Here is an 11,519-nt window from a genome sequence, read left to right on the forward strand (position 1 = left end):
AAGGATGACAGACAGATAACCAATCATAGCGAGAGGTGTCACGGTTCAAGAGGTCAGCCACGCAGATTACATCCCTGAAGGCCATTGACCGCACATTGAAATTGAGCTGAGAGGTTTGGCAGTTATATGGTCGCTATATTCATTACATGAAGTGATTCTGGTTCGGCATCAAGGACAGCTGGATGTAAGCAATACTGGGGAGATTATGTGCATTACATGCAGCAGAATGCCTTCACAGGAAGTTAAAGGGAAGCAGCCTCTTTATTTCATTTTTATTTGACTGAAGGTTTTCATTTCAAAGGCTGTAAATGTGCCAGATCGGAACGATTTTAGTAAACGCAAAGTGAAGGAAATGAATCAAAACAAGTGCTATGTCCCAGTTCCTCACTGCTACATGTACTACTACAGTGCTCTTCACTGTATACTGCTTCTGCACTTTCTAAGGCATGCGTTGTAAAAGTTTTGTATGTTATAACTAATGGCTGTATAGATCAGGTATAAGCCATTAATAAGACCAACATTTGGGTCATTAGGTTTTCAAAAATCGCTTTCAAAACATGGCCATTTATGTTCTATAAAGGGCTTGAGAGAATCTGCACCAAATATATTTATAGACAACTTATTGGGCACTTGGGATGGATCACCAACATTTATAACTGCAGTACTGCTGAAAACAAAGGATGAGAACCAGCCGAAGGTATTTTACACAAACTGGAAACCTTAAATTTGTTTCTATTAATGGCTTACTACTGGCCTATAAAACATTAGTAAATTATTTATTAACCACTAACACACTTCTTGGTGTACAGTATGGAATTACAACAGAGCTCAGATCAGGCTGTGTTGTATCCACTGAGGAGAGTTTAGTGGTGCTGCAACACCACTCTGTTGGTTATGTCTATATTTGTTTTTAATTGTTTTCCAGTTGATGAAGACTATCAATATATCTGTCTCTACCAGATCTACATCAGTTCTGATGGACAGAAAGGTTCAGACAGGCTGAATGTTTTAAAACTGACAGCAGACTTTTCTTACATCTAAGTGACATGGACACAAATGCTGTCTATTCAATTTCTGTCTGTTGATGGATCAGGAGAATATTTGTTTAATTTGAACCTTTTGAACATCTTCACCATATCTAAATGAATAGAGGAAAGTGTGATCCTTGTTTTCTTCTTACATTTCCCTGTCCCTGCCTCTGCCTCTTTCTGTGTACTGTAACAAGAATGACACTGACCTTCAACCTCACAGGTCACATCCAGAGAATGAACAGTTTTATAGCTGAGTGACTGACCATAAATAATCTTAAATCTGGGGATTAGTCTCCCCCCCAGCAGCTATCTCAATGATTGAGCGCTGCCTCCCCCCAGCATGTACTTAAACTCACTACACGATATGACTCACACCAACTTTTTTCACTGCTTACTACTAGAGCACTTGAACTGCTTCTTCATACAAATTCAAGCCAGCAACACAGTTTAGCTTCAGCTTGTGCAGAAGTCAGCGATCCCACTGCGTTTTCTTAAAAATTGCATTTTCTAGTGTGTATTTCTTCTTGGCATCAGATGTAACAACGGCCCAACTGGAGAAGAACCTTCGATCTTCTCATTTGTCTTCCAGGCAATTAGTGACATTGATCCAGTGTTTTGCCCTTGTTTCCCTCACTCCACACTGGTCTGCCCTGTAATGTCTTTATCCTCTCCTCTATTCCTAACATATTTTACTATGTCTTTGTAGCTGGGGTTTCAAATAGGACCTCATTAGGGCCCAGTGCTCAGGAAAGACATTTGATCCTCACTGTAAACCTCCAACACATTGTCACAAGCTCAGGGACAAAACGGACCCACTGACGACATTGAGTAAACTACACTGTCGGCTTCATTTATCTCCAAATGCAGATGTGGACGTGTCAAATGAGCAGCTGTTCTTTTAAAACCATATATTTCCAAACTTCAGTCTACAGTCTATTAAAAAAAAGGTTTTGTAAGAGACGGAATAAAACACCACAGAATTAAATTAATTTGGTGTCTCTGCATTCATATATTTTCCAGGATGAAACTCTGTTTGAAAGTTGCAGTGAATTGAATCAAAATTAAAAAAAATTAAAAAAAACAAGTTGAACCCTGTAATGAATCTCAGCTGTCCCCAAAAACAGCAAAGGGAATGTACTAAAATGAGTGGCATAGACTCAGAAAAGGTGGAGGGCTGTGAGGTTTTCATGTTTGTGAGAACAACTGATATAGTGAAGTAATTGGCCGATAGCGCTGCGGTTAGAAATGTTGGATGGGATAGTAATGGTCCATTAGTCCACCACTGTGTTACAGACTGATGTAGCTTAACAACTATATAGGATGGAATGCCATGAGCTTTTGTTCAGACATTCATCCTAGAGCAGCGGCTCCCAACCTTTTCCAACTCATGATCCACTTCAATGTCAAAAATGTTGGCAGCCCACATCCAACCCCATAACAATACAGAAGGCAAATAATGCGTTCCCAGGGCACTTTTTATTTTAATGATAATCAAACGTTCAGGACTGAACTGAAAGCAGGGGAAACATGTAGGAAGCTCAACAGTCTCCAAGTGACTTATCACAATGATACGCCTTAATAGAAGAATAGAATAGAAGAAAAAAACTATGAAATTGTATTGTTTTGCAAATGATTTGTCGGCCAACTTGCAATACCACTAGTTGGGAACAACTGTATTAGAGGATGAATCCTGACTTTGGTGACCCCTGACCTCTGTCCTCTGGAACCACCATGAGGTTGACATTTTTATTCTTTTAATGTAACGTCTCAACACCTGCTGGATTCACATGTACAGACATGTAAACATCAGCATGTTAGCGTGGTTAGCTCCAAGCACTGCTGTCACTGAATATAACCTCACAGGGTAGACTCTTAGTTTAGCTATATTTTTGAAAATGATGGCACCACTAACAGGACATGTAACTTTGTACTAAGTGTGTATAGGGTTAAATAGAAGTTGATATAATGACGATGATTTAACTTCCATAGTGTGATAATTAATTCCTTTAGTGTCATGAAGAAGTAGATTTTCCGCTTGTTCTTGTTTTGGGACAAGAAGCAGCTACATATGTGCACAACCCAGCTTCTCCTGCTGACTTCTGCAGTAGAGAGGAAGAAAATGAGAGCTGTCAGGGTCCAACTTCTCAATGATGAGTAGGAGATGGAGACAGGGCCACTTTGTCCTCCCTGATCTCAGGGCAATAAGCCTTGCCTCTCATCTCCTGAGGGCAACAAGCTACATTTCCCTTTGCTGAGCACATCTCAAAATGGCTGAGTTATGTCACCATTGATCAGTGCCAAATTTCACCACACCCCTGGTGTCTGAAGATGAGTTGGCTCCCCAGCCTTTAATCTGAAAATGACAGCTTTGTAGAGTCTGTCTTGCATACTGAAACAGAGCTGTTATATTTTATTGTGGTAAGTCTTTCCTGCTGAGTAGATAGAAGTGTCAGTGTGAGGACAGCGTTTTTAAGATTTTGATTTAAGGAGATAAAATGAAAAATGGATCTTGACATAATCCATAAAAAATGTCAGTGTGTCTAAATCCATATAGACCACAACATTTCCATTAATCTACACACAACCATGTGTGAGGAAAATATCCAACACACTGAACCTCTACCTCCCCCTGCTGGTTCATCAACGTCTCGCAATCACACACTTCCTGTGAGACTGAGAAAATGAAGACTCGTTTTTCGAAACAGTAGAGATTTTAATAAACTTTTCAATTCACAAGTCATATTGCAGCTGACATGATTAGTTTTTATATTACCAAAATCATTGAAAAATGCAGTATCATAAATATATGGCAATCTCATATATACTTTTTTGTACATATTCATTTCAAAAGGTCCTTTAGTTGCAAAAGTAAGTGTACAACCAACCTAAAATTCTGATGGAAATCTGAAAAACTCTGCAGAGTATTTTCCTAAGGAAAAGTTTTTAAATACAAGCTATCTTTATTCAAAACGGCTGTGACTATAAAGTGAAAGACTGCTTTGATCTTGATCTTTTATTGCTATAGAGACATCCTGATTATCTAATGAAGTCCACTCAATGAAAAAGTAAAATATTTTTGACATATTCAATTAAATAATGGATATAAAAAGGCAATGTTGGCAAAAGCAGAAGCATACCGTATAAGTGCATTTACAAAAAATAAACTTCCTCTGAATATTTAAAAGATACAAAGGTGACAATCTGGAGTGTGACTGCCTGGCTGAACAGTTTCAGCCAAAAAAGGAGTGTGAAGATTAATAGGAAGATGTTAAGGTTGTTTCTCTTGTGCTGCTGTCTGTGGCCAAGTACATCTTTTTTCCCCCCATTCCTCCCTCTCGGATTCAATCTCTTCACCCTCCATTTACCCATCAATCCATCTCCCCATTGATTTTTCTCCTTGTTTATTTTGTTCTCTCAGTGCCAGTCTTCATCGTCATCATCTTCTCCCTCAGATGAGTCTTCGTGGCTATCGACGTCCTCCTGCTCCGTCACTCCATTCCCATTTCCTCCCTGATGACCCGCCACTGCTGATGCTGCTGATGCTGCTGCCGCCGCCGCCGCCGCCGCCACCGCAGCCGCCTTCCTGGCCCGAGCTTCAGCTGCTGCCTGCTCCTCTTCCTCTCTCTGACGCTGCGCTGCGGCCTTCTTCTCCTGCTCGGCGTGACTCTTCATGTGGGCGCTTCGACTCTTCACTTTATAAAACACCCTAGAGCACGGGAAGAAAAATGATGCAACATTACACACAATAGCAACTGTTTGTAATGATGCAGCACGCCACACGTAACTGACAGAGGAAAATCACCATGTCTGCTAAACTGTACAGCAAAGAGGTGCATTGAATTTTAATTACACATAAATAATCACTATTGCTTCGACGCTTCAGGCCTATTTAGGGTCATTGGAGGCTAGAGTCTGTCCCAGCCTGTATAAGTTGTGCAACCATTACAATAATCAATCATGGTCCATGTGAAGATGTTGTCAATCAACATGTTTGATACCAGCTACAGTATGTCTAAGTGGTATGGGTCATTAAGGCAAGCACATCATTGATATTTGTGCTAGTTAAAAACTATAACCCAAGCATTATTACATTATAAGATTTTGAGGCCAATACACATAATGATAATAAAAGGTCAAAAAAGAAAATAATGATTTATCAATTGGTTTTACATTGACACGTCACATAAACAAACACTTTTGATAAATATCTCTTTGTTTTTTTTAAAGAATACACGTTGGAGCTGAAAAATAAACTTGTCTGTACTCTGGTGGATAAAGCATCTAATAGCGACGGTGTTTCTAAATTACCTCAAACATACTGCACATTTAGCTTTTCTGTTTCACACTGTTTGTTATGCACTGTCTCAAATTCACGGCATAACAATATATCTGCAAGGTGTTAACACCACCAGCCAGTATACAGGACGATTTCTTGTTCAAGCTCTAAATACACCATAAAAGGAATAGAAAAAGGGTGTACAGAGCAGCCAGTCAGGGCATCAGAATTCAAAAATAGTTACTATAATGAGTTATTTGAATTTGATATGATAAGAAAAACAACCCCTGCTGCCTGTTTTGGTTGTGTTTCTGCATGGAGATCCACAATATTAAGCATAAAATAAATAAGTTATTATAAAATACACATAACCATATGGTATTGTTTATTATATAACCATGAAAACCTGGAAAAAGTCGAAGAAATGATGACAGCAAAACAGAGACATCCTCTCTGCCTCTCTCTCGAATCAGTTGTAAGTGAGAACAAAGTAAATCTCTGTGCTGATTTGTTCGTACCTGCCACATTTCTTGCATGGAAATACTGCGTCCGGATCCTGCGGCGGCTTCGCTGGTGCTCTGCCCTTCTTTGCTGCAGGTTCGGCCCGAGGCCTGTGAGCTGCTGACAGGTGATGAGACTCTTCTTTGATCACCAGCACTGTTCCCGCCTGGAGCAACGAAAAAAAATAAGTAGTTTTGTTGTTGTGACGTTTTCTTACTTCATACATCAGTGGAAGTCAGCCTCAACCGGCCAATTTTCACCACTTTCTGACATTTTATCGACAAAACATTTAATTGATTCATCAAGAAAAAAATAAAAATGAATGTTAGTTGTAGCTCTAATACATAGTGAAACTCTTACATAATCATGAGCCTGTAGTGACCGAGCGACCCTCGCCTGCTGGCTACTCTCATAGCTTTGGTCGTATGAAACATCCTTCTTGTCATCCGCATCCGTCTCTCCTTGAGTCAGTTTCGACTGCTGTGAACTCTATGTAAGGAAAATACAAGTACAAATACAATACACACATTATTAGAAATTCATTTCAAAATTCTGATTTGAACATTTTAAAAGCTTAAAAACGATTATTTGGCCTCACTCGTCCCCGTGACTACAGAAAATTTCAAAGGTAGAAATTCACAAATGATAACTACTGTTTAACATATCAACATACATATATATAATTAACTTAATATTTGTAATATTTAACCACAAAAATCAGTAGAGTCAAGTTAATTCCACTCTACCTTGACATCCACCACGGCCTCCGTGTGCTTCTCCACTGGTGAATCTGGAGGCCCGAAGGTTAAAATCCCGCTCCGACCGATCTTCACCTGTTTCTTGTACGTATAGTAAAACTCCACACACTGAGCCACGGTCTTGGTCCGCACCTTTAAAAATCAGCCCAACAAACATGCACAGGCAGATTCAGGCTAGTATTCATTCACACGTGTTGTACAAGGTGCATTTGTAAGATTTTCTGACATCCAGTCATTGCTGCCAAATAATGAGATATTCCTATATACAGGACCAAAACGTATAAATTGGAGCACTGACAGACTCTGTCTCATCCCAAAGGTTCTGATACTGTTAATGTTTTTTTGTTTTTTTTTATAAAATGAAGACCACATTTCCCATAATTCCTTTTACTTCCTATCTCAAAGAGGATGTGGCTTGTTTAGTCCAATTTTCCTCTTGTTTGCACTTTTTTTTCCTTTTTTTTCTTTTTTTTTTTAAGTTTTAGCTGTGTTTGTGTTGAAAGAAGAGATGCCTCTTCCTGTTTCCAATCGTGCACATTTTCCAATAAATCTGACTCTGCCTTCACATTCAATAAAATACAGTCAGGGTCCACTAATGACTGGAAATCTTCATTTTGATTCTGATGTTTGTTTTTACCAGTTTCTGCACCAGGAAGAAGTCCTTCCTGTAAGCAGAGATCCCCTTATTGAAGTAGCGCTTCTCTTCTGCGGTCCAGCTGTCAGAGCCTGTGAGTTCATTCAGACGCATTATAATTTAATGTGTTCTTATGAGAAGGAAACATTTAAAGAGGCATAAATAAAACTAGAGAGAAAAGGACAGGAAGAGGAAGACATAAAAGGTAATCAGGAAATCTGATATCTGATATGATATATAATGAAAAGCCTTTTCTTTTAAAGTAAATACTCACCTGAGTAGTGATAACCTGCCAGGTGATGGCCTCTAGGGAAAACCGGCTCCTGGAACATCAGACGTCCCAGTGTTTCCTTGAAATCAGCATCACAGTGAGTAAATCATTCATTAACATGATCACTGTTACTCATTTCAGTGAATCAAATATTAACAATAATGCGTGTTAACGAATACATTTTAAGTTTCTGATCAAATTCTGCTGTTGTCATTCTCAGGAGTTTGTTTTCATTTTGATCCTTTTGCCGAAACCTGTCCGTGCAAACTGCATTTCAGTAAGTTGACCAACTTGTACTTACAAGAAAATCACCTCCACATTCATGTAAACAGTGTAAGACCAGCTCCTGATTGGTTCCTCCACCTCTGAGCACACTGCAACACGCCATGTTCATCAAATCCTCCACTGGGAAGAAAAAGACGGTGTCAGAGAGATGGTGAACAAAAGCTCACATAAAATACGTGACACAACACTCAGTGGATGACAAGTACAGTAAGATACTAACTGCTCTCTTGGTCACCGTATTTAAGGTGAGAGTTATCCACAGGGACCCAAACCAAGTCAGCTTTGTGCTGGTCAAACTGGGAGGAAAGTTGATCCTGCAAATCTGGAATTTCTGCCTGGTACTTCTGCCCGATATTGATACGCCTGGACAGTAAAAAAAAAAAAGTAAGAGCGGAGAGAAGAGTTATGGAAATGTTATTAAAGTTCTGTTGTTTTTAGAACAAGTACTGAAAAACCTCAGAAGCCTGTTCAGATGTTTAAGGTGGTACTCACGGTTCGAGGCTAACAGGTGTGGCATCAGAGATCAAGGGCAGGACAGGAGGTGTAATTTCTGAACTGGCTGAAAAACCCAAATAAAAAAAATAAAAAAAAGTTATTACACATCATCTGAAAAAACCTCACTAGTAGAATTAACCTCTGACTGTAACTACAGACGGCCAAAAGACTTACTGGAGCGCAACAGGCTGCGGGTCGCAGACTTGGGTGTAGCCGGCGGAGGCAGGATTTGGTTGCTTACGGCTATGTTGGTCATTAAGGTGGAGAAATAGAGTCCTGAGCCCTCGCGCACAGGAGAGAGGATGGGTGGAGGCGTGTAAGGGGGGAGGGTGAGGGGATTGTCCGGCAGACGAACTGGGGAGCGCAGGTTGCTCTGGAAGGAAGAGATGCTGGAGTAGATGGATGCAGGGATGAAGGTGGATGGTTTGGGCGGAGGGATGATGAGAGGCTCTGGCCGGGGTCGGCGCTTAAATTTGGATTTTCCATCCTCGTCCAGGCCTGGATCGTTTTCACCATCCTGGACAGGAGAAGCATTGAGGTGCAGGGATTCAGTGGAAACAATGCAAGCATTTAATTGAGCATTACTAATACACCGGTTTCTCCGTGACTATGGGTGTCACCAAATCAACCAGGACTGAAATCTTAAAAACTATACACTCACCGAGCACAACATTAGGAACACCTGTACACCTGCTTATTTATGTCATGCCGTTTCATGCCAGTTCATGTCAACAGCATGAATCCATGGAACCAACCTGCCTTGTGTCGACAGTCCAGGCTGGTGGTGGTGGTGGTGGTGGGGACTGTTTTCTTGGCACATTTCAGGCCCTTAATACCAATAAATCATGGTTTGATCTGAGTATAGTTGCTGACCATGTTCATCCATTTATGACAACAGTTTAATGGCTGCTTCCAGCATCATAATGCACCATGTCACAAAGCAAAAGTCGTCTCAAACTGTTTTCAGGAACATGACAGTGAGTTCAGTGAACTTCAGTGGCCTGCCCAGTCACCAGATCTGAATCCAGTAGAACAGCTTTGGGACGTGGCAGAACAGGAGGATTTGCAACTGACAAATCTGCAGAAATGATGTGATGCTGTCACGTCAACATGGAGCAGAATCTAAAAGAAATGTTTCCAACATCTTGCTGAGTCCATGCCACAAAGAACTTTGGAAAGAGAGACCTACCCAGTATTACTATGGTGTTCCTAATAAAGTGCTCGGTGAGTGTAACTTTAAACAGACAGAATCAAGATGCACTTTGCCTGCACCTGACTGGAATGACGCACCTTTTGTGAAGCTGTCATTGGTCTTCATTTCTCATTTTTACAACTGGACATAAATTGCTGACCCAAAAACATGACCACATTGCTCCTAAAATGTTTTCCTGACCATGACATCAGTAGTATAATGTCCATTTGCTAAATCAAACCTCACTGTGAACCTAAACGCCCACTTAAAAAACAGCTGTACATGTTCAGAATTTTATAACACTGGTGAGTCACATTATCATTAAATCCACACCCGAAGTTATCACTGATTGGCCCAGGTTTCAGCAGCAGACCTCAGACGCTCCTCAGTGGATATTTTCCAGACTGAAATATCTAAGGTTGGCTGTTTGTACTCATGACAACTGTGAGGTTTCTCGTGTAATTGTGGTATTACATTGTGGTTGCTTACAACTCACCACAAACCTGCCTTTTAAAGGGGGTCTTGAGGAAGTTACGTAACATGGTCTGTAACATGAACATCTCCAAACGTGATTTTTGTAAACAGTTCGTGGTGGCATATGAAGTCTAGAAATCACAGGGTTTCTTCCTTGTTGATCTCCCTACATACTTGCAATAATGAAGCAGCCACCACTGGTTTCAAACTGACTGAAGGACTAACCTGACCAAAACTCTCAGTCATGGAGTTTCGGAGCGATCGCCGGCGAGCCACGATGACAGAAGGTTTGCGGTCGGACTGTCCTGCAGGCCGCTCACCCTGGCCGAGTCGTCCCTGAGACCAGCCACCCTGAGGATCTATTTGGCTCCTGTGCACTGGCACAGACACAGGGATAACCAGGGGCACCATGGTGGCCTGTCTGCCCGGGGGACCGTCCTCCTGCTGGGGCACAAAAAGAAAAAAAAGGTGGGAGGATGAGGAGAAATGAGAATCGCAGGGAAATTGGGGAAGTAGCAGGGAAAATGGAAAAAGGATTAAGACATAAAAAAGAGGAAGATGGGGGTGAGGACACATGGTCATCTACACATAAAGGCTCATTTTCAGATCACCTACAACATTCGTTTTCATCTTCATTGAAATTCATATGTTGTGTAATATAAGAAATTACATCAGGGCTGCAACTAAAGATTTTTTTTTCCTTGTAGATTGATCTTTTGCAATTTATTGTTTAAACAATGAACTCAAAAAAAGGGAAAATTCCCACCACAATCTGAGAAAGCCCAAGGCGACATCTTCAAAAGCCTTGTTACCCAAAGATATTCATTTTATAAAGGGTAAGAAAAGCTGCAAATTGTCACATGTAAGATGCTTTAGCCAGTGAATATTTGGCATTTTCAGTTGATTGAAGGGTAAACTGATTATCAAAACTGTTATACGTTAACTTTCTGTCAATGAACTGATCCATTGATCAACTAATTGTTTCAAAATCAAAATCCTGAAGCAAATTATCACCTTCTTCACTATAAATGCTGAATTCACTTTGCAGAAAGTAGATTTTGACTCCCTACAATTCAACAAGCTTAAAAACTGCAGCAGTCTTTGTCAAATGTAGCACGTTTTATTACCACCATATATCTATTCAGAAATGTTCACGCGCACGTGCCTCCCCGGTACCGTGTCTCACTGATTAAGATGATAACATTTCCAGCAACCAGATATTCTACTAGGGGCAATGAAAGATATAAATCAGTTTTTTTTACGATTTATTCTTCGGGCAAAGTGAAGAGCCACAGCTAAGACATGTGAATCTCATCTCCTAACCCACAAAAGTTCTGTTTGCCAAGCACAATGTGACACCTCTGGGTTGTGAATAGCAATATTAAACCTGTTTGGTGTGTGTGCGTGTGTGTGCGTATGTGCGTGTTTTATTGAGTATAGGAGTGTAGCTGTGCAGGTTGACAGCTCGGCCCCTCCCTGGCTCTGCTGAATGACTAGGAAAGAGCCTGAGGAATGTGGAGGTGTGCAGACATGCAGCTGCTCCAACTGTATCCATCATGCTCATTCTGCACAAAACCCTACGAACAAGCCTGGTAACCCCCC

At 40.7% G+C, this 11,519-nt stretch overlaps 1 protein-coding gene across 1 annotated transcript in view; it reads right to left on the bottom strand.

Moving 5' to 3' along the window:
• Positions 1 to 3,731: 3,731 nt before the first annotated feature.
• The window catches only part of LOC111216396 (ELM2 and SANT domain-containing protein 1-like), a 10,919-nt gene continuing 3,131 nt past the window's right edge, over positions 3,732 to 11,519 (bottom strand). Inside the window, exons 3-13 of the mRNA XM_022737909.1 lie at positions 10,143 to 10,361; positions 8,426 to 8,768; positions 8,249 to 8,315; positions 7,977 to 8,119; positions 7,773 to 7,876; positions 7,475 to 7,550; positions 7,204 to 7,292; positions 6,555 to 6,698; positions 6,169 to 6,297; positions 5,826 to 5,974; positions 3,732 to 4,737 (exon numbers count right to left, since the gene is read on the bottom strand). Coding sequence (XP_022593630.1) covers positions 4,446 to 4,737; positions 5,826 to 5,974; positions 6,169 to 6,297; positions 6,555 to 6,698; positions 7,204 to 7,292; positions 7,475 to 7,550; positions 7,773 to 7,876; positions 7,977 to 8,119; positions 8,249 to 8,315; positions 8,426 to 8,768; positions 10,143 to 10,361 — 1,755 coding nt within the window. The 3' untranslated portion in view covers positions 3,732 to 4,445. The remainder of the gene's footprint in view (positions 4,738 to 5,825; positions 5,975 to 6,168; positions 6,298 to 6,554; positions 6,699 to 7,203; positions 7,293 to 7,474; positions 7,551 to 7,772; positions 7,877 to 7,976; positions 8,120 to 8,248; positions 8,316 to 8,425; positions 8,769 to 10,142; positions 10,362 to 11,519) is intronic.

The sequence above is a fragment of the Seriola dumerili genome, unplaced genomic scaffold (genome assembly GCF_002260705.1).
Source record: "Seriola dumerili isolate Sdu_G_001 unplaced genomic scaffold, Sdu_1.0 BDQW01000025.1, whole genome shotgun sequence".
In the NCBI taxonomy this organism is placed as follows: domain Eukaryota; kingdom Metazoa; phylum Chordata; class Actinopteri; order Carangiformes; family Carangidae; genus Seriola; species Seriola dumerili.